Raw genomic sequence first — 23,798 nt, forward strand, 5'->3', positions numbered from 1 at the left:
GCATCATCTTAGTAAAAATATAAGACTTTGTTGAAGCAACATGCTGTGGCTTTTCATTTCATTTTTCGTTTTCTCATCCAGCAAACTCCCTGAGCTCCTGCGTGCACATTTGCTTCTGTCAGACATCAGGGGTAAGAAGCACGAGGCTGCGGCTGAATTTAGAAAGTCAGAGGTGTTCTCATCAGCCACATGAGATGGACAGGAGATTCCTTCCAGTAGGCGAGAGCGCAGAGTGCAGACAACAGATGCGAGAAAGGTCCTTTTAGCTGTCAAGTTCCAGCATCTCTGCTTGAAGCAAGGGGCGGTGCCAGTGTGATTGATGGTCCCAGGCTGTATAAAAGCCCCGGGCCCTCGCTCTGACTGCTTGTCACAACGACCAGCACCAGCTCTTGGTTGCTTCTGTCAGCTCAGGCGAGAGGGGAGCAAACTCTGCAGAGTAGCATTTTTCTGTGGCCATGCCAGAACCCACTAAGAAAGAAGGTAAGAGTCCCCTGTAAATCTTGTGTGTATGTGTGTGTGTGTGTGTGTGTGTGTGTGTGTGTGCTTTTTTAATAAGGTGTTTACTTTGGCTATTTACTCACAAACCTCTGATTTCAAAAATGATGATAAAAATCACAGAACTGCTGTGATTTAGGGAAAAGTTTGTTGAAAGTAAAAAGACCAGATAGAAAATACAGGAGTACAATCAATTGGGGAAAAAATATGGGAATGATAGCTGATGACAGAATATTGACAAAGATGCACTGATTATAATTTTATCATCCAGTTGCAAGAGATGCTCGAAGTGAAGCTTCAGGATGTTAAATACTTTTTATTAATTATAGATTTCAAGTATATTTTCTTTGGTTCAATCACCAAGTTTTCACCATGCTTTGCAATTTGGACTGGGGTGGGGGTGTTGGTGGGAGGGACTTGGAAAGCTCTCTTAAATGCTTAGTTAATTTGATCATGGTTTCTAAAAAGAATTTGCGACAATATTTCCTAATTTTCTGGACTTTTTGCACAGAACACATGTAGAATGTGCAGATGTGCAAGTTTTTTGCTTCTATCAATGCTTTTGGAACGTCACTGGTTATTGCATTATTAAATTATGCTTAGAACAAAAACCAGATAACTGGGTAAAAGAAAATGTTTATATGTCATTAGTAGATTGTGTTTTTTATGAGTTTTACTGTAGATAATTCTCCAATAGTTTCTTTTAAATAATGAAATTTCAAACATTTGTTAGAAGAAAATTTCCTCCACAGTTTCTCCTTTCTGTAAAACATATAATATAAAGCCACTTATTGATAGCAAAAAGTGTAGAACTGGAAATTTCTAAAATATCAAATAAAATGACAAAATAACAGCACAATTATATTTAAAGGGGAAGGGATTAAGAGAAAGGGAAAGACCTTTCAAATTATATGTGTTTTAAAGGGAAACACCTTTTAAATATATTTTATCATTCAGATAAGACTTCCTTTGTGCTTATCGAATCTTAATTCTTGACTTCTGCAAATGAAAGGAATTTTTTTTTCCAAAAAAAAATCACACTGAATTTTTTTCAGCTAAAATTCTTAAACGACGTTTAAGCATTTTTGGAGAAACTTAAAAGACACTAGAAGCTGAATGAAAAATTCAAAATGCTGTCCAAATTTTCAAAAGTCTTTGAAATATATTTTCTTTATGTAATTAAGTAACGAGTGTTGACAGGCTGTGGTGATCAGTTTACAGGTTGGCTCTATTTAGTGGTGGAGAGCATTGATGGATGAAGTCTTCCACCCGAAATAACCACACCAAATGCATGCATTAATATGGGAACTTAATCCTGACTAGGAGGCATCAAGTCCAACCCCTGCTAAAGTGTCTTATTTGTAATGCAAATGATTTACATGTGTATTAAGTGTCCTTTTTCTGTGACCTGTCACTTGTCTTGCCTCTTCAAGTTTAATTGGGATGAAGTGCATTCGATGTTCCTTGACTAAGGGTGCAATATTGTTTTAATAATTTCATATTTAGTGACTGAATTAGCTAGTAATCTTTTTAAAACTCAAGGGAAAATGACAAGAAAGCTGAAAAACAAATAAAGAAGATAACAAGCTGTAGAGATGACAAAACTGATTACATAATTCTAATTGTGAGCTGTGATGGTTTTACTTTTTCTCTGGCAGCTCACTCTGATCCATTCTACTTTAGAAACAATAAATTTTTTAATTAATTCAGTCCCTCCTTTATTTTTTTTCTTTTTGAATAAATCCTCACATGGGCCCAAAGATCCCATGATCTCCTTTTGCAGTGAAGGCACTGTGGGTATCCTGTGTACACGCCTACAGCCAGAACAGTAATTTTATATTCATAGATTCTTTGGTTGCTTATGTTCGGAAGTTGGGAATAGGAATAAAAGATTACTGATATATTTTAAATCCTTTGAGGAAATAGGAAGATTTTTTTAAAATCACATCCTTATCCCAGAACAAATGAACTTCACCTTGAAATTATCATTATGTTATGATTGTATCATAAAAATCACTGTACTTTAAAATCACTGCACTTTAAGCTAGTTTTTAGCAAAAGAATAAGTCAGGAACTCTAGATTCAGAAACTCTTCCAGTCCTTAGTTAACACTGATTTTCTTTTCACTGTGGTTGGTTTGATTCCATAGAAGCATTTCTAAGACCAAGTCCACATGCTCCCCAAGCAATCCTGGACTCATTTCAAATTCTCTGCAGTCAAACTCAGATAGAATGGGTTCCTTCTGTCCCCCACCCCCACACTTCCCTAAGTCACCCCAGCACAGAGACTCCTGCCAGGAAGGACATGAGCAGCTTGCTGTGTAAATCTTGATGTCAGACATGGCCTGGTTTGGCCCTCCCGGAATCCAGGAGAGCCTGGCAACTCCTTAAAAGAGACTGAGTTTTCAGCACCTGAAGGTGCAAAATGTGTCTCTCTGACTGCTTTGTAACCTACAGTGGCCTAATTCCCGCAGCTTCATGTTAGTTCTAAGGAGAGCTGTGCTTCTAAGGAGGTGGGGAAGGACAGGTGTAACCCAAGAAGCCCAAGGAGCCTGCCTAATGGAAGTAATTAGTCAACAGTTCTTATTTAGACCCTTGAAAATATTCTGGATGGCTCACTAACCTCTTTTGGAGGCAGAAAGCATTGTTTTTAAGGAGGAACTATTTCTTATTCTCCCCTCTGCCTGTCACGCATTTCTTCAGGGAAAAATGGAAATGTTGGTATTGTCAATGTCAAAGAAGACAAAGGCCTGCCACTCATCTCAGTTCTAGGCACAAACTGAGGCCTCACAAAACTCAGTTATTCTCAACTATTACTGAGAGGGGATCTGGAGGGAAGGTTATATTTGTGGGCATCTCCAGAATGCTTTGTAAGCACATTTACTTACATATCAGCTATTCGTGGTTGTGGGATTTCAGAAATGGATACCATATGCTCTTCTAAAACTCTTCACACTCAATTTTTCCCCTTATTCCGCTATATAAAGGAAGCATATTTCATTGGAAATTTCTTTTCCTGACAGAAAGTGATTTTATCAACATGACATGAAAGCTTTCAATAGCCTGATTCTGGGGGTAGAATCTCTAATAATTAAAATATATGCTACAAATGGCTACTAAATCCATGAAAATGGTTTTTCCATCTCTGCTGTATGTGCTAGGTCAGTTCTTTCATAAACAATTATTATTTGTCAGATATTATAGAGCATAGAAAATTATTATCTTAATAGGAAATTGTCTTTTTGTTATGTTATAAAAAAACTACATTTTATAATTTTTTTTTTTTGCTTTTTGGGTCACACCCCCGGCGATGCTCAGGGGTTACTCCTGGCTCATGCACTCAGGAATTGCTCCTGGTGGTGCTCAGGGGACCATATGGGGTGCTGGGAATCGAACCTGTGTCGGTCATGTTGGCTGCGTGCAAGGCAAATGCCCTACCCGTTATGCTATCACTCCAGCCCCTACATTTCATAATTTTTGCACTTCATTTTTTTAATTTATTTTTTAATCAAATCACCATAAGATATACAATTACAAAATTGTTCATGTTTGGGTTTTAATTCTATAGTGTCCCATCACCCGTCCCTTAACCAGTGTACATTTCCTGCCATCAATGTCCCCAGTTTCCCTCCCATCTCCTCCCCCCTTATGATCTTTTTAAAGAATGGCAAAGAATTCCCCTTTGTGCATATGTGTTATAAAAAAAAATACTTTATGAGAGCCAGGAATGTGGCTCCAGTGGCAGATCAGATGCCTTGCAGGTGTAAAGCTCTGAGTTCAATTTTCAGCAGCACACGGCCCTTCAAGCACGACTGAGTTCAAGCACTACAGGGTGGAGCCTGGTGGCCCGCTGAGCACTGCTGGGAAAACCCTCTCCCCCATAAGAAACTCAATGAGAGTCACTATATTCATCCTGACTTCCCAGTGGGCTCTTTTCTTGTTTTGTTTTTGCTTTGGGCCATGCCAATGGTGCTAGGGGTTACTCCTGGCTCTGCACTCTAGGATCACCCCTGCAGACTTGGGGGACCATAAGGGATGCTAAAGATGGAACCTAGGTTGACTGTGTGCAAGGCGAGTACCCTGCCCACTACTATCTATCCCTGTTCCCTTCATGTAGACTTTCTTCTTGAACTCTCAAATATATGGTAAAATCAGGGTCTGTTTATGACCATGAATATAAGGTAGCATGCTGATTCTAATTGCAGGAATCAAAAGCTTGGCCTTGTTGTTTCGAATTATTTTGCTATGGAAACATATTTTATCAATTTACTAGGTTATTTAGTTTTGTTCATTCATTAAGAACATGATGATGGAGAAAACAATCTTTTTGGGCTTTTCAATTCATAGAGATTATTCCTTTCTTTTTGGGGTAGTGGTGGTTACTAGAGACCTCCTTACTTAAAGTTCTGCTAAGCCCCAAATCTTTCTGAATGCAGAAAAGCATTCATCACCCCTGGCCTACTTCTGCGTATCCTTCAAGACTTAGTCATCATCAGAGAAAGGAGTTCTTATGATGGGAAACTTCGCTCTCATAGTCACTTCTTGACCTTTTCTCTCTACCTGCAGAGAACTGCCCTGCTGACAAGTTCCACCTTAATTTGTCTTTAGAAAAAGCCATCTTCTATATAGAATATAACCTTCCCCTCAAATCGGACAGGAATTTATTTTCAGAAAGCATGGAAAGGAATAGAAGAAGGAGGATGCGTTTTATTGGGGGCAACTAACTTTCCCTCTTAACTTCTAACACTGCCTTAAAGACCCCATGAAACGTCTGAATAAGAAATAAAGAAGTGGGCTGGAGCAATAAATAGCACAGCAGGCAGGGCATCTGCCTTGCACGTGGCCAACCCAGGTTCGATTCCCAGCATCCCATATGGTCCCCCTAGTGCTGCCAGGAGTAATTCCTGAGTGCGTGAACCAGGAGTAACCCTTGTGCATTGCCGGGTGTAACCCAAGGAAAAAAAAAAGGAATAAGCAAGTTCCCCGAATCAATACCAGAACATTTTCTTCTTCTTTTTTCTTTGAAAATCTTTGCTCTGCCCTGATAAGAATTTGAGGGAGCTGTCCTGAGAAGCAACGGTCTTGGCTAAAGGCACACCAGGAGGCCTGGATACTTGGCAAAACCAGTCTTTTTCAGTAGCCTGCTTTTATGACTGTCCAGGCTGCACCTGTTAGGAAGATAAATAAAGGACTGGCCAATTCTTTCCTCTCAAGCACCCTAAATATATCACTTTAAAAAACACTTGGGAGATACACGTTGTATCCTTGATTTTTCATCCAGTATCTCTGCAGAAGTCTGCTGTAGGCCTTTCCACCAGCAGCGAAATCAGGGATCAGGAGATCTGCAAAGGAGCATCTCTCTGGCTGGTCTGAGGGGCCCGGGAGAAAGAGGACCGTAAAACACTTACGGTCCTTGATTTTTGTCTGTGACTCACTCTCCTTTGGCTGTGAGACATGGCCTTGAATCATTGTATTACATTGAATCTCTCTGGGCACACTATACACAGCCCCCTTATTTATAGCCATTTCAAAGTCCCCCTGAATCCCACATGAGCACTGGAATAAACCACACAGGTTGCATTCACCTTCAGGAAAAGCTTAGGCACAAAAATAACTCAATAAATTGTCTTTTGAAAAAAAGCATGGGTAAGTTTGGAAAAGTGTTTTCACATTCCTTTTGTTAACAAAAAAGATGCTTTCTTCAAATTCTAGAGAGTTTGGCAAGTGCCTGCTGTATGAGGAACCAATTGCTATAGGTTTTGCAGTTCTAAAATGCATTTCTGTTATTTTTATTACATTTTTTCATGACTTTTATTTTAAAATTTTATTTTAGACTCTTTATGACTATGCAGAGAAGAATTTTTATTATTGTTAATCATTTTTATTTTTATATTTTTGCTCTTTAGTTAGTCTATGAACCCTATATTAAGAGACACAAAATACTCTTGACAGTCATCAATGACTGCTGTAGTAATTCTAGATCTCATCTCTAGACAGAGTTTAGAGAATATATTTGGTATGAGAATAATAACAGGATGAATGCTACAAATAAGTGAAAAAATGAAATTTTCTATGTATACCTGTGGGAAGACTGTATCTTTGTTCTCTGTCTTCAGTTCTTGTCAGTGTTTGGTGGGGAGAGATGAATGTGCCAATGTCTCAGTTCATCCAGAATATTAAGCCCTATAGAAACTAGTAAATACACAGACAGGAAGACGTTTCTCAACTCTATGCTTTGTGTGTTAGGGTCATCATAAAGTAGCTCCTACTTACACAGGAACCATTTCCTGAAACTTGCAAGCATCTTCCTTAAGGAACAACAAACTATTGAACAGCTTCAAGACTATTGATCAGTTTCCTACATGGATGCAAATAATCAAAGAAAGAACAAGACTCCGAATGGAAGAGAAAAGGTTTCTATTCTCCATGCAAAAAGACAAAATATCTAAAGGGCAATATTGCCTGTTCTTTTTTGTAGACACAGGGCCCAATTTTAATTTACGAAGAGTATCTTTGTTTAGAATATCCACACAGAGACTTAACCAGTGAAATTTCAGAAGGCTCCCCCACTTATGGACAAGATCATAGCTGGGCTCCTTCCACCCTGACCTGGTGGGCAATGCATTATCAAGCATTTCACTAACATGTTACATTTTAGAATTCATCATCTTGGGCCAGGAAGTGGTTGATTTGCAAAAATAAAGACCAAGGAACATTTCATCACATGCTTATTTCTCTCCTAAAATGACTTCACAAAAAACGAACTACAATTTGGTTTCATGATGCTTTTCAAATTTGAAATTGACTCTGACAAGACTCTTGACCTTTTACTGCCTTAGAAATCTTTTCATGAGTCAAGTTGGCACATAAGTATAATACCTAATATCGTTTTATAATATGTCAGATGTCAGGTCTTATAATTTTCTTTAATTCATTTTTTTGGCTTGGGATAACTATGTTTATATTTCTCCAAAATCATCTAAATCTTCCTCTAATTCATATCAAATTCCTTAGCAATTTTTTGCTTAAACCCATAATAGCTTTTGCCTTCTATAATATTTTATATCTCATGGAGCCAAATGATCTGTTTTTAACATTTCACATACTGTATTTCAACATTTTAATTTCTCATCATTTCTGTAACTGTGCCTTAGAATTGTTCTGCATATAGTAAGAAGTATGCATTTTTGCTTTAAGTATTTATGGACATAATGTACCTATTCCTGTTAAACATAATGACATAAACAAAGTATGTTATTTAAAGAATATTCTTGACCATTCACATTAAAGCTGCACTATTTGCTGACTTATAATTCATATATGGGCTGGAGTGATAGCACAGCGGTAGGGCGTTCGCCTTACAAGCGGCCAGCATGGCTGACCCGAGTTCGATTCCTCTGCCCCTCTCGGAGAGCCCGGCAAGCTACCGAGAGTATTTGATATGCCAGACACAGTAACAACAAAGTCTCCAATGGAGATGTTACTGGGCCCGCTCGAGCAAATCGACGATCAACGGGAGGGCCTTTACCTTTACCTTTACCTTATAATTCATATGCCTACCTCATCTGTAAAAAGTGAATAATAATTACACCTACTTTATATCTACTTTGTAAGAATTAAATGAAACAAATAAGATTTTAAAATCCCCAGATCAGAGCCCAGCACATAAGATTTCAAGTATTACCTATTTAAAATAGTAAACTCAGAAGTCTTGCCTGTGGAAATCATTTCCAACACATACCTTCTGTTCACCTCCATTCCTGGTGTTGATATTTTTAAGAGTGATTTTCTACCACTGGATTGTAGACTTGTCTGTAGGTATTTTCTACCAGTCTACAAAGAAGCTATTGCCACTTGGCACATGGTACATCTGGAACCTGAACAGAAGTGGAGTGGGATAGAAAAACTAATAGGAGAGGCCAGAAAGATTATATAGGGGTTAGCAAGCTTACCTTGCACATAGCCAGCAGAGCTCCCTGAGCATAGAGTTAGGAGTAAATCTGGGGTGCTACTAGCTGTGGTTCAAACTCTCCCCACAAAAATACATATAGGGATACCTGAAATGTAGTAAATGGGTGAGGGTACATGCTAAGTCAGACTGTTAGCCAGACAATGATAACCAGTCCAGCCATTTCCTCATTGTTTGCTTCACTGGGTAAGAGGAACAGATGGGAGGGTGGGTGAGATGGCCTTTCCCACTTATCTGAAAGAGTCACCAGCAGTCAAACCTGTAAGTGCCACCAAGGATAATAACGTTTGTGTTTGTGGGAAATTCGTATCATTCTCCCCAGCGCTGCTTTTCTTCAGGATTGCTTTGGCAAGTGGACTCTTGCTGTGTGTGCATATTTCAGAGGTAACCACATAAGGAACACTGCGTGGCCACATAGAGGCGGGTGGGTGACTGATGGAGTGCCACTATGTTTACTGCTGTGGAATTTTATTTTTATGATCCCACCTGGCATCAGGCCTGTCCTTCCTCTATTTTTAAAAAGTCAGCCAATGTGAGGCCCAGCAGTGGCAGGGGGCAAGCCCTGCGAGGAATTTATCTGACACCCACAGAAGAGGGGAGTGACTGGTGATGGTCTGCCCATGAGTAGATGCCCAAGAAAGGCACAATAAGAAATTAAAGGAGGAATTAATGAGCAATGCATATAACTTTTGCGATAATTTCCTTTGACCTTGAAAGCTGTGGGCTTCCTTTTTTATTTTTTTCAATTTCTTCAATTGGATACAAGTTTTTCCTACATCACTATCTTCATCAATGACCTCCATTTGATTCTGTAGAGCAAAGTTTTTCAACTGGGGAGCCCTTAGGATATTCCAGGGGATCATAAGTGAAAAATGCACAAATGGGGTGCATGGTTTTAAACTAGGGAGCTAACTGGGTGGAGGTTGGAGAACAGGAAGGAAAGGTTTAAAAGCCACAGTGGGGAAAAGGTGAAGGAGTGCCTTAGAGCAAGGGAAGAGGCATGATTCAGGCAAGCCACTCGATCTTTCTTTCACTCAAGTTTATGTTAACACTGAGAAACTATTGCTAGATCATAATAATTACCACATATTTATTTTTTCCCCATGTGAAATGATCTATTATGTAGAAAACATGCATGACTATAAAAGCACAAAAGCAGGTTGACTAAGAGAGGGAGGAAAATTTTTTTGGATTGAGGAAAATTCCATCCAGTTGAAATAAAGGAGATTGAAATTTTACATAATAGACGCAAAATGAGACTGTCTACACTTTAGAATATAGTCTTTAGCAATTTTTTTTTCTTTTTGGGTCATACCCGACCATGCACAGGGGTTACTCTTGGCTCATGCACTCAGGAATTACTCCTGGCAGTGCTCAGTGGACCATATGGGATGCTGGGAACCGAACCCCGGTCGGCCACATACAAGGCAAACACCCTCCCTTCTGTGCTATCACTTCAGCCCCAGCAATCTTTGATTATGCAAATAAATACAGATTAAACAGAATTGTTTGGGAAAGCTGGATTCTCAGGACAGCTGAGTCTATTTCTCACTTGAAACTTATTTTATCAATTCCATAAAAAACACTCCTAAAATGTAAAATATTAAACTTACTTCTAAAGGCAAGGTATAGGAGATATCCTTGAACTTTGTATTACAGATATCAGATATTGTATCATGTGATATCCTGAGACACCAGATTATTTCTCTCCCTATGGGCTAATGTTCATTTGTATTTTGAACTTGTGTTCCCTTTTTTTCATAGCTTTCCAATTCCATCTCTTGCAGAAGGCTTCTCTCTCTTATTTCTCTTACCAGCATATGAAGCTGCCCTCCTCTCTTACCTTTGTTGTTTGCCGTAAACGTCCTCAGATCTTTAATCTGGCTGGGTATGGCTTTATCTAATGACTCACTACAGGGTATCTGGGCCCCATATTTAAGGAGATACTCTCAAGGTCACAGAAATGCAGGATAGGCCCCTTCGAGTGGGTGCCTCCTTAAATGCATCTCTCTGGCTTGCCACTCCATCACTCCTGGTATCTGGGGATAGAAGCTTTCAGGGAGCAAGGCACTTGTAGTCTCAGTGTTGGAAGTTTTAAATCAACAATTCTGCTCTTTGGAGGCCTTTTAAATTTGTTGGTCAGAGGCCACTGTCTTGCTGAGTGAGGTGCTAGATTGCTGGAATCTAAAGAGAGAAAGAGCTACAGTGCTGCCTTTGTCTATTGTGATATACCTAAGAAGAGAAGTTAGCATCCGTCTAGTGAACTTACTACTAGTTTGTAAATTACTAAACATCTCTCCTGTTCATCTACTTCCTGTTCAGTCCTGGAGGACTGTGAGGTGCCCAGGATGGAAAGAACCCAGGTCTCTCTCTGCATTTAAAGCTTGCGAATGCCTGTCCTCCCACCCTTTTAACCACCCATTTGTACTCTTAATCAATATTTAAAAACCAAAAACATGCGTTTATCTACATTATATAATCAAGTTTTACAGTATTTGGAATTAAAATCAATAAAAAATTTAAAACATAGCAATAGATAACACACAATATGACAGAACAGAGATGTCATCACAGACTCTATGTCCTCTGGAGAATCGTGTTGTATAATTGTTGGAGAAGGTAAATCAAAAAGGCAAGTAATGGGAATAGTACAGTGGGTAGGGCAGTTGTCTTACACATGACCAACCTGGGTTCAATCCAAGGCATCCCATATGATCCTCCAAGCCCCACTAGGATTAATCCCTGAGCCCAGAGCCAGGAGTAATCCCCGAAGCACCATTGGGAATGACTCAAAACTGAAAGATAAATGATGTCTTGGCATTACTGTAAAAATAGTTGGATTTTTTAGGAGGAGGGAATCACACCCAGCGATGCTCAGGACTTAGTCCTGGCTCTACATGCAAAGATCAATCCTTATGGGCTTGGAGACCATAGGGGATGCTGATGATCAAGCCCCAACCAGCTTCATGCATGCAAGAGCCCTACCCACTGTACTATCCTCTGGCCCCTATGAAAATAACTTTGACCTTGTGGATTTCCTAAGTCTCGGTAACTCTTGGTATTCTTGACCATACTTTGAGTCTCACCACTCTATTGTGTGTGTGTGGGGGGCGGGTCTTTGTTTCTCACTCAGCAGTGTGTAGAAATTATCCCTGGCAGTGTTTAGGGTGCAGGGAATAAAACCAGGTCATCTGCAGGCAAGGCAAGAGCCTTACCTCCTGTACTATCTCTCTGTCCTGAGAATCACTATTCTAATACAGAATTGTCTCTTTTCAAATGTGCAATTTCCTTATATTCCAATTTATGAAATATCTATCCTTTATAATAATCAACAAAATAAACATAGGACTGTGAAAACATTACCTTAAATACTAACGTAAAAATCGATATCTCTTTGATGCATAAGCAATGTGATAAATAAAATTGCACTGTCGTTGTCTTTGATGATTCAGGGGGTGACATTTATGGTTCTATTCTAAAGAAAAAATTAACAGATTATTTTGAGAAAAGATTAGTTTGTAATAGCATAAATGTTTATATGCTTTAGATGTATCACACTTATAATTCTAATAACCAAGACTTTCTTAAACATTACTAATATTGTCATGCAAGCATTTTTTATATTAAATCAGTTTCCAGGGGCCGGAGACATAGCGCAGGGTTAAGACCCTTGCCTTGCATGAGCTAGACTTGAGAGATCGACTTGAGTTGGAGCACTGCATATGATTCCCCCAGTAGAGGAAAAATGGAAGTGGGGTCAACAAACAAAACAACTTTGAATCAGCAATGTATTCATGTGGCTCAAAATTAAATACAGGACTGGGGATGTAACTCAGAGACAGAACTTCTGTCTTACATATATGAGGCCCAAGTTTTAATCTACAGAACCATACACACATACGAAATCAAAATATAAGAAGGCTGGGCTGGAGCAATAATACAGTGGGTAGAATGTTTACCTTGCATCTAGTCAACCTGCATCCTATATGGTTCCCCCCCACCCCCCGCCCCAGCACCGGTTTAATTCCTGAGTGCAGAGCCAGGGAGTAAAACCTGAGTGATGCCATGCATGCACCCCCCCATCCCAACAAATATATATATATATATATATATATATATATGTGTGTGTGTGTATATATAGGAGGTGTTTCTATATACAAATACATATGTGTGTATATATGTACAAATATACACACACATATATGTGGTGTGTGTGTGTGTGTGTGTGTGTGTGTGTTCACACATGAGAGAAAGTACAGGAGTTGAGGCACTTGCTTGGCATGTATCTGGTGATGATCTGATTCCTCAGCCATCGTACATGGCCTCCTGAGCCTCACTAGGGGTGACTCCTGAACCTTTCCCCAGAAATAGCACCACCAGTTGAGGCCCACACCGTCCCCTACACCACTAAACTTACAACAAAACAGTGTTCTGTGAAGAACTATTTCCCGTTCCTCTAGGCACATTTACTCAACTCACTCCTCTCTTGCTAATGCCCCTCCCTGATTTTTAAAATTAGGTTTTATAAAAATACAAGTATAATCATGTAAAAGTATAAAGTAAAAGTAAAGTAAAGGCCCTCCCGTTGATCATGGATTTGCTCGAGCGGGCCCAGTAACGTCTCCATTGGAGACTTTGTTGTTACTGTGTTTGGCATATCCAATACGTCACGAGGAGCTTGCCAGGCTCTGCCATGCGGGCGAGATACTCTCAGTAGCTTGCCGCGCTCTCCGAGAGGGGCGGAGGAATCGAACTCGGGTCGGCCATGTTGGCTGCGTGCAAGGCAAATGCCCTACCGCTGTGCTATCACTCCAGCTGTAAAAGTATAAATATATCAAAATCTAAAAGTATATTTAATACAAAGAGGTAGTAGAGGGGTTTAAGCAGATGCCTTGCATGCATCCAACCTCAGTTGGATTCTTGGCACCACATGACCTGCTGAGAATGATCAGGTGTGGTCCCCAAAACACAACTCGTGTGGCACTGATTGTCCCCTGTACTGCGGGGTCTGAACAACAACTGCATAGTCAGGCCCTCCTATGGAATCACCTGCTGGTTGGCCACATATCCCCAAAAGGGGTTCCCCAATATCCTCTCAAAATTGACTAAAAGAAAAACCACACAAACCCAAAATCTTAACATTCAATAAGTACCATTGTATGCTCTTCCTGTCTCTTTATGCCTAACGGTACATATGGATATATCATTGTTTTCCCATGTTTTCAACATGCAAACTAAATTGCAGATAATGGGAGCTATACAATACTTTCCAGTAACTCAAGCAAAGCACCCTTTGAGCCAGAGAATCCCAGTTTGTTTGTATCATTTTGAGGGACAGACACATTCATACAGTGAGATAGGTTAATTCTGGTTAAAAGAGAAGATTTGACTCCCCTTCGTCATTCTGACCGTGAACTCTGAATTGTTGAACTCTGAATTCACACACCATCTTGGAGAGGGTTTTGGGTGTGTGGAGAGAGTGGGCTTCTCTCTCTCTTTTTTTTTTTTTTTGCTTGTTGGAGTTCTTTAATTTTTTAAATTTTTAAAAAATTTTTTGGTTTCAATTATACAATGATCAAATACCCATCCCTCCACCAGTGCCCATTTCCCACCACCACGGATACCAGTATCCCTCCCACCCCCCATCCCCGCATCCCACCCTGCCTCCGTGGCAGAGCTTTTTAATAGCTGCACCTGTGGCCATCAGGTGCACCTGTCCTGGTGCTCACTGTAGCCTAGGCCATCCATGGCATACATGTGCTTCTTACAGTAGGTGGTCATGGGGAAAATCCACCAGAAATAGATCCGGCCATTGGAAGCACTTCAGTGCTGCAAAAGGAAAGTGAGTATCTGCAGATAAGATCAAAGAAGAGAAGGAGAAGGAGCCAGGAGCTTTAGCTGCCAACGGTAGCCCTTGTTGAGCCAGCTCATTTTTCATTTCCTATGATTTATAGTGTTATATTCAAGCTATGAGTATGCTCACTTTTATTTTGTTGTGGGTCATTAAAATAATTTACTTGGGTTTATTTTTAGGACATTTTTTACATTTATTTTGCTACTTATTTATTTGTTTTTCCTTTTATTTATTTTTGTATTAATATAAATATTAATGTATACTCCACAAATCATCTGCCAGTCACCTATAAAAATATTTATTTACAATTTTTTCATTTGTTTTGCTCCTTATTTTTATTTGTCTTTCCATTTATTTATTTATAATTGGATATTGGTCTATGCCTGGTGGTACTCAGGGCTAACTCTTGACTCTGTGCTCAGAGATCACTTCTGGCTGGTGCTTGAAGGACATTACGTAGTGCCAGAGATTGGATGGGTGACATCCAACTGCAAGGCAAGCACCTTAATCTCTGTACTATTTCTCCAGCCCTTTTTTAAAAAAATTATTTATTTATTTATTTATTTATTTATTTTTGCTTTTTGGGTCACACCTGGCGATGCTTAGGGTTTACTCCTGGCTTTGCACTCAGGAATTACTCCTGGCGGTGCTTGGGGGACCATATAGGATGCTGGGAATCGAATCCAGGTTGGCCGCATGCAAGGCAAACTCCCTACCCGCTGTGCTATGACTCCAGCCCCTCCTTTTTTTTTAAAAGGTTTTTTTTCCTTTTTGGTCACACCCAGCGATGCTCAGGGGTTACTCCTGGTGCTGCTTGGGAGATTATATGAGATGCTGGGGATTGAACCCGGGTCAGCCATATGCAAGGCTGTGCTACCACACCCTACCCGCTGTGCTATCCCTCCAGCCCCTCTCCAGCTCTTTTTATGTTGAAAAAATGCCCTTACAAAGAGCAGCATACTACGTCCCTCTTACGGGTGTATTCTCTAATAGAGACAGGGAAGTGGGACTTGGCATGAAGAGGTCAAAGAACAACTTGACTTACCTGGCAGAGTAACTCTCCCCGCCCCCTGCCCCCTGCGACTCCCTACACACACACTGGACTCTGATCTTGGTTTCTGCGTGAATGTAAAGCCAGCAATAAAGACTCCTTTGCACTAAGTCCTGTGATTCAGGACCAGGGGTGACCAGGGGTTGACAGCTTCTGTGACCAGGGGTTGACAGCTAACTAGGGTGGAACAAGAGAACTGTGGAGCCAACTGGTTGCCATCGAGTTGTTGGTAAGATCTCCAGCCCAGAAAAGGGGGTTGCTTAGAAAGACAAGGGGTGTGTCTGTACTCAGTCAAAGCTCTAGTCCTCACTGCTCTCCTCCCCTTGTTAAGAAGCGGAAGAAGACTTGTGTTGACAAGAAGAAGCAATGGGCATGATGAAGTTGGGCAAAAGCCTGAGAGCACACAGCCAGCAGGAGGGTCACCCATGGGAGACATAATGTTCCCTGCGGGTAACATGGAAAGAGCCACCTTCCGAGTGCCAGGGAATGGTTCCTGACTGCTTGGCAGCGAGGAGAAGGGGCTTTGTGCCCCACAAACCACCTGCCAGTCATCTCTATTTATGGGGCACCTGCTGGGAGTGTGCTGGGGAGGCAGGGAGCCTTGTCCTCAGAAAGCTTATGGTCAAAGAGGAGAGAGTTCCATCAATGGTAGCCCTGTTAGGTTCCGCAGTCACTTTAGATAGTGGAAAGGTTGGTCCAGAAAGGTTGGTAGTGCAGGAGTCATGGTGCTTAGAATCCATAATTGGCTTCACTTCCAACCGGGGGTTCCTTACAAATTAGTGTTTACACAGATTCTGAGAAGTGTGGCCAGTGTTATAGTACATATACAATTATACAAAGTGTTTTCAGTCAGAAATAGGAACCAGAGGTATTAGAAGCAAAATATCCCTGCCCTTCCATAGCTTGTACCAAATCAATAAAAGAAAAAGAATTAGTGAATAATGGGTTTATTATACTATGGTCCAGAGAATAAACGATGAAAGCATAAGATTAATTAGTTCTGAGACTGAAATTGTGAGAAAAATTAAAAAAGACAAGGGTTGCCAAAGGGGGTTCTAGTTATTGCTGTTAACTCTCAAACTCCTTCTACATATCAGGGACTGCACTGTGCCATTACATAGGATTAGCACTCTAAGGAATTGTGTATGTTATTATTCTGATTTCGCAGTTGAGGAGATCAAGGCGGATGGAGAATCAGGATAATGCCCAAGATCATACGTTTAACAAGGCTTATTTGGGATTGGAAACTTGACCTGTCTTTACCAATCACCCATAGAGGAAAGGCTCGAGGTCCCTTGGGAACAAAAATATCACTCATTTAAGAAGTAGAATGAAAAATCAGTTCTATAATAGATGAGCCTTGGTGAAGGCAGGAGGGGGTTGTCAATAAGAGAAGGGAAAGAGAATATGCCCACCAACAATGACTGAACACTAACCCCAAGAATATAGACTCATCCGGAGGGGTGACCAGAACACCCACAGGAATCTCTGCCTCTGCAGGGAACAGACAGTGGAGTGCAGAGGAGCTTGTCTATAGAGGGGAACCAGGAAGGGACACTCAGGCAGCCTCTGGATGACAATGACCTGGCCCAAAAGATAGTGTGTCAAAGGAATGGGCTTTGTGTTCTGATCTTCATAGGCTACAACAACTCATCTAAAGCCTAAAGGGCAAGATTAGATTTCCATTTCTGTGCTCAGATCTCTGAAAATAAAATGCTTTGATGAGGGGTTTTGTCTTCTGTTGGATGCTGGCACTTTATCCTTTCTGTGGTGTGAAGAAGAAACGAAAGCTTCTAATAAACCCTGTGCTTTTCTTATTTCTTTGAACCTCATCCCATGTTGCCATGTTATCTTTTGCCAAGCAATATATTTTTGTTTGTTTTTTGTTAATGTGGGCCTCATCTGGCAGTACTTTGGAAGCCAATGGGGCTACACCCACAGAGCTGACAGTGAGGGGCATGTGGTGGGTTCAGACTAGGTATTGCACATACTAGGTGTGTGTTCCTTCATTAGAGTCCCCGCCATGGCCCCCCATTATATGCTTTTTCCCTTTGATTATGTATTTTTCTCCCTCTTTAGGAAATAGTCATATGCTTATTGATGGTCATGTTAATGAAAACAATTTTAATACAGTAAATTAAGAGTTTATACCCAGCATGAAAACTTTTCAAAGGAAGAAGATATTGCTACCTCCTGGCAGATCTGCAGGGCTGCTACTAAAATTGGACTCCACTATAGTTCATTCCTGTTCTATGCTCATTCCAGGCTGCTGAGAGTAAAATGAGGCATGTGACACCCTCATAATAATGATTTTGAGCATTGTTGTACGATAATGTCTTCATTGCTCAGAAATTACCATTTATGGGAAGAAAATGCAGAAATTCTTACCCTCTAGCAAAGATAGGTCTCCTGGTATCTCACACTATATGTAACCTAGTTTTTTTCATTGATTTTACTTAATAATTAGTCAGAAGATAGTCTTCAAAGCATCATTCTTGTAGTTTGCCTCTTTCTGTCCCAGACTAGAAACAACTGACTCCCGTGTAGGCACTAACTCCCAATCCCAGGGATGCATGGGGGTGTAGCAGGAGAAATTCTAGTCCTACTGATCATGCCCTGAGCTCCTTGGAAACAATTTATTATAAAAATTTCTTTAGCAGATTCCCCCACCAGATGGTCCTGTAATCCTGGATATCCAAAGTCAGGCATGAAAGTTTAAAATTAAAACTCAGCAAGTTTTCCATAAGTGTAGGAAACTATCAGGCATATGCACTTCCAGACACCAAGGTGGGAAGGGTTGGTTCTGTGTTTCGCTGAACAGCGGTTAGCCATAGAAAAGCAAATGCTTTCAAGTAAAGAACTTTAGTCTAATCAGCTTGGGAAACTATCTCTCACAGGGGAAGAATGAAGTTAGATACGCTGGGTGCCCTGGCCCTTTGGGAAAAGCAGAGTCTCTTTCTGAGCACTGGTCTCAAGTTGCATGCAGACATGAGTACTTTGGGCTAACACTTCCATCTCTTTTCATTTCTAGAAAATGAAGTGGCAACTCCAGCTTCGCCCCCAGAAGGTGAGTGAAAACACTGTCTCACATATCTGGGAAGCAAATACAGAGCTCCCAATCCAGCATGATTCAGCCTCCCTCAGAGCTGTGAGTGCTTATGAAAGAAGTTGGGTGATGGCTGTTGTTATAGGTTTACAATAATGATAACAATATGTTGAAAAATTGTACCGCCCTCTCAGGTCAATCAACTTAAGATAGCATGTCTTAGACATATAAAACCCTGCAATATATGGCATTATTGTTGTGATACCCACGTAGAGGCTGAACCTCCAAAAAAATGGAGGCATTTACAGCACTTTTTCCAGACATATAAGGGCAAATCGGACCCACACCACCCTTCTGAGAATAGGGCTCAGATCTCTCTCCCACCACAGGCCTTGATGCTCTACAGCCCTTTCCCAACTTGAATTAAGCCACCACAAAGCAGAAATTCCTCTCAAGCTCCTTATCAGTTTTTTGGTACTATGTAAGCAACCAGATGGTAACAGCAACAAGTAGCAAAGACCAAAAACAAGAGATAGAGTCCCAGAACACTCCCTGATGGGTAGAGAGAGAGGGCTTGATGACACAGTAAGTGAAGCTGACTTTCACAGCCATATGGACCTAAAAATTGAACAAAATCAAAAGGAAGACAAGTCCAAGTGGAATGATAAATGCCCAACATGGATCTCCACCATTGCTCTTTTCCTCAGCCAAATGGCCCCAAAGTTGGAGGCAACCAAAGTGACATGCATTTTCCTATGATGACACCAACATGCCCTCTCTCATCACTCTTATTCGTTGCCCAGGAAGAAGGCTGGCATCCATTCAAGAATCACTCATTAGATACAGAGCAAACTAACACATACTTGTTGATTGTTAGGTCAAACATACTGTACCAGGTGCAGTAAGAAACTATAAATAGAAAACAGTTCCTTGTATTTAGTTTGCTTACGGCCAAGTAAAAAATAAAACACAGCTTAGAGAATAATTACATAAAATGAAACCACTGTATTGAAATACTCAGAGAGTACTCAGAGACGTCTCTGAATGAGTGTATTCTGAAGCCTGTGGCTAGGTGGTGAACTAAGAGAAGGAATTGATGAAGGCATCAGTTTCTGGTGATCCATTTGAATGAACATGTGTAAAACTCTTCTGCCCTGGAAATAATTTTTCAGAAGAGCAATTTGAAAAATCTGAACACTCTTAAGAGTTTCTTTGACCTGCTAGTACCAGTTTCAGGTATAAATCCTAAAATGGTGAGTATTACTATGGGTCCCAGTGAATTCAAATAGGGACAAGCTCATCTTTAGATTCCTTTCAACCAGTGTAGATGTGTGATCTTCTTTTTCTGTTTCCTCCTTATACATGCAGATTTATTTTTTTACCAGCAATGAGTACACTAAGAACCCACAAACCTTCATAAACATCAAACTTGTCTTCTGTTCTTCAGATTAGTAATTGTCCTAGACCCTTCTGTATTTATTAATATTGTGTAATTTTTACCATTGTAATCTAATTCTATTCCTTCTATTTTGTTTCACATTCACTACACAAAAGTAAACTTCTGTTGCTAAAGCTATCTTCTTTAAACACTGCTATGATTGTTCTAAGTAAGACATCATTTGCTAGTATCTACACTAATAGAATTCCAAACAGAAAGAACGCGAACCAAATGACTTCAACTAGCTAAGCCTGAGGTCACTTCTCTGGGACAGTGGTTATAGCTGCTGCTCTCATTCCGATTCTTGATGAGAGCACCAAAATATTTTCTTTGAAACTATCACACAATTGTAGATCTAATATTTTATTTCCATAGTGTACAATGTTATGTAGATATCCAAACTATTGGAAGTACTACACAAGTCAAAACATCCTTTAAAAGTCAGTGCCTGAAACCAGAGTGATAGTACAGCAGTAGGGTGTTTGCCTTGCATGAGGTTGACCCGGCTTTGATTCCTGGCATCCCATCTCGTAACCTGAGTACCACCAGCAATAATTCCTGAGTGCAGAGCCAGGAGTAACCCCTGAGCATTGCTGGGTGTAATCCAAAAAGCAATAAATAAATAAATTAATTAATAAATAAATTCAAAGTTAGTGCCTTGTTGAGATCTAAAATGAAGACTCTATATTTTACTTTTAATACCATTAAAGGCAGGTATAACATGGCCCCAGCATATCTAAACATATTTTAACAAAATGTGTAATGTGTGTTTCGTATCTATTTAGAAAAATAGATATTAATTATGGATTTCTTTTAAGTTTCATGTGATTACATTCTTGTTCCAAAATTCATATATACAGCGATAAGTATGTACCATCACTTATGATCTATTCTGCAACCATTAATTTTTATTTCCACCTTTTGCCTCCTTACACATCACACAGAAAGATGCTATCTTTCAGACACTTTTAAAAACATGCTTGTACTTTTCACACAGAACCAAATAAAGAGAAGGAGGCTGGAACTGGACAAGGAAAAGGTGAGTTGCAGGGAGGGGAAGTAAGGCTGAATTCAATAAAATCACGAGCAGAAAGAGGTCAGTAATGATTGCCACAGTGGGCATACAGAGTTCCTCTTCATTACCTTATCATCTGAGTGATTTTGAGTTCTTTGTTTGCATTTTATCTGCACAATCCAAGCAGCATAGTGAAAATGGTACTTTGATTGATTTTCATTGCATGTATTTCTAAAAGAAAAACAGCGATGATGAAAATATTACAACAGTGTGTTGCAATTCCAGCAAATTAATTGGCACTTTTCAAGTTCCAATGTACTTGTGCAGCAAAGAGAAGTTTAGTCTTCTTGGGGTTACACCTTTTTGGAAAATTATCTGGATTGCCCAGGTTTTTTTAGGATTGCCTTTTTTTAAATCAAATAAAATGTTTTCATGATAATCTTTGAACTGTCCTGGGTTTCACTAATAATTTTTAAAACTCCCCTCTTATTTTGTACAACTTTTTATTTGTTTCTATTTATATGATGATTTGTATAAATTGACAATACAAGTTAATATCATTTTGCTTCCTATTGTACTGGAAACTAATTTATACTTTTAATAATTTTCTTTTTTTACCTTTTATGGAAGTAGTCAAGTTTTATAAAATGAAAAACTTTATCATATACTTCTCTTGTGGCTCTGAAATATATATTTCTTTGTCTCCTTATGAGGAAAGTTTCCAAAGAATTAGATTTGACGATTCAGCTTTATACATTTGTATTACCAGCTTCAGAGTTTTTATTTTATTTGTTTAATTTGTTTAATTTGTTTAATGAGTTACATAGTTTAAATTTGGGAATAACCAATTATTTCCAATTATAATAGGAAATATTCCTCTTTTTTTTCTGGATACCAGTCATTCCAAAGCATATTAAATATCTCTTTGCTTTTACTAAGACAAATAATGAAATTTCTCTGCCTAATTTCTATGATATTATTGTCACCTATAAATTAGTAAAAATTTTTTTGCTCTCTTTCAGTATTCTGGACTACTATTCTTCAGCTAACTTGAATTTATATTCTCATAAATGAACACATAATGTTAGTGGACTCACTTTGTCCTTGACCTTCAATGGCTCCCACGGATAGTAACATGAATACTAATCCTCCCCACGTGGACCATACTCTGAAAGTTATTTGCTTATGGAATGCAGACAGTGCAAGCTCCTCGAACTCCTTCCATGTGATGGGTTCAAGGATGTTTGGACATCCTGGCTGAAATTACTGTAACATTATTCTCTGCAAGGCATATGGCAAAGACTTCTGTTTCCATATTTGGCAAGGTGCTTGGACCAGGCTGCAAGACTCAACCAACAGAGCAGATGATGTAATCCCAGAGGGCGAACTGACAAAGTTTAAACAAAGCCTGTGCCTGACCTTTAATCTGGAAAAGTCATTATATTTGAATCCTGAAATAAAATGCCTTTCTGTCAGTTTAAAGCAATCAAATCCTCCAAATAGGCAACCAATCAACAATCTTTTCTTCTTGATGAACACATCAAAGAACAAGGTTAGATGACTAGGGAATCCCAAAATTAGTCATATTCCCCCCTTCAACATTTGTAATAGTAAAGCAAATGGACAGTCCATCATATGTCCAGGTACATGAACTGTCATGTATGTATTTTCACTGCATACTTGGGAAGCGAATCAGTTTAGGACAGAAAATTACATCTTTAGCTAAATAAAGAAGAAGATGGGTAAAAGTTACTTCTAAATATATGACACTCCTCAGCTCTTAGCTATTTTCATTTAGTTCAGGAAAATTTCCAGAAGATACTTAAGTTTAAAAAAAAAAGTGGGTGCAATGATCATTGTTGTATGTATCACAGGTTGGTAAAGAAATCTTGCTGGTTCATAGAACAAGTGCAACAGACCTTTCTCCAGCCTTTGCTAAAATGTTCTTTTCTGACTTCCCCTCCCCCAACTCTGGTAGATAGTTTTTTAAACCTTTCAGCATAATTTTCAGTCCTTCATGCAGCTTCCCTTGACCATTCTTGCTCACTTTGACATCCCCTTCCTCTTCTTGATTTCTCTTGGACCTATAGCCTTGTTCATTCAGTCACTGTTTTTTTCCCCACTTAATCTCATATTAATTCACTCTTTTCCTAACAGGACTTAAGCCTTTGATCTTCAGACGCCGTCATAACAGCTCTTCATCTCATCCTTTCTAGAGTCCTAAAGAGAACAGCACACAACAACCTTCTAAAAAGTAATTGTGGGGAAAATGAATAATTCAATCTCTGTGCTGGTTGAGCTGCTGGCAGATAGCAATTGTTTGAGGTACTTTTGTTTACACTGAACACATTTGCAGAGCAAGAGATGCATAGCCTATGAGTTTTCTTTCTCAGGGAGGGGCAGAATGAAGGATTAGCTCTTGGCATTCCAAGAGATGGACTTATTTTGTTGTTAATTAGCTCATTTTTAATTGAGTCACTGTGAGATACATAGTTACAGAGATGTTCATGGTTGGGTTTCAGTCACACAATGTTCCAACACCCATCCCTTCACCAGTGTACATTTCCCACCACCAATGGAGATGGACAGTTTTTACTCTAATGTGAAATCACGAGTGAAAAATGGTCAGACCTGAGTCCAGAGAGATACTACAGGGGACACATGGTTCCGTCCCTGGTACCACAGGTCACACAAGCATTGCTGGGTGGTCCCATCTCCACCCCTTCCACCCCAGCTGTGATTTCTCAGCACAGAGTCAGGAGTCAGCCCTGTGCTGAGTGTAGCCCCAAATCAAAACAAAAACTTCTTTTGGTCAATGATGCAATGGTTGCTAGGGCTGAAGGAGTGTTGCTGCTGCAAAGTATTAAGAAAATGAGACAGAGGTGAGCAAAAGGCATGGGATCAGGGCCTTAATAGCCCCGTGGACTGAGA

At 39.8% G+C, this 23,798-nt stretch overlaps 1 protein-coding gene across 1 annotated transcript in view; it reads left to right on the top strand.

The window, feature by feature from the left end:
* The first annotated feature begins 385 nt into the window (after positions 1-385).
* MYBPC1 (myosin binding protein C1) overlaps positions 386-23,798 on the top strand; it is an 88,408-nt gene continuing 64,995 nt past the window's right edge. Inside the window, exons 1-3 of the mRNA XM_056115731.1 lie at positions 386-480; positions 18,400-18,435; positions 20,850-20,891. Coding sequence (XP_055971706.1) covers positions 456-480; positions 18,400-18,435; positions 20,850-20,891 — 103 coding nt within the window. The 5' untranslated portion in view covers positions 386-455. The remainder of the gene's footprint in view (positions 481-18,399; positions 18,436-20,849; positions 20,892-23,798) is intronic.

Source organism: Sorex fumeus, unplaced genomic scaffold (genome assembly GCF_029834395.1).
Source record: "Sorex fumeus unplaced genomic scaffold, SorFum_2.1 ptg000003l, whole genome shotgun sequence".
Taxonomy (NCBI): domain Eukaryota; kingdom Metazoa; phylum Chordata; class Mammalia; order Eulipotyphla; family Soricidae; genus Sorex; species Sorex fumeus.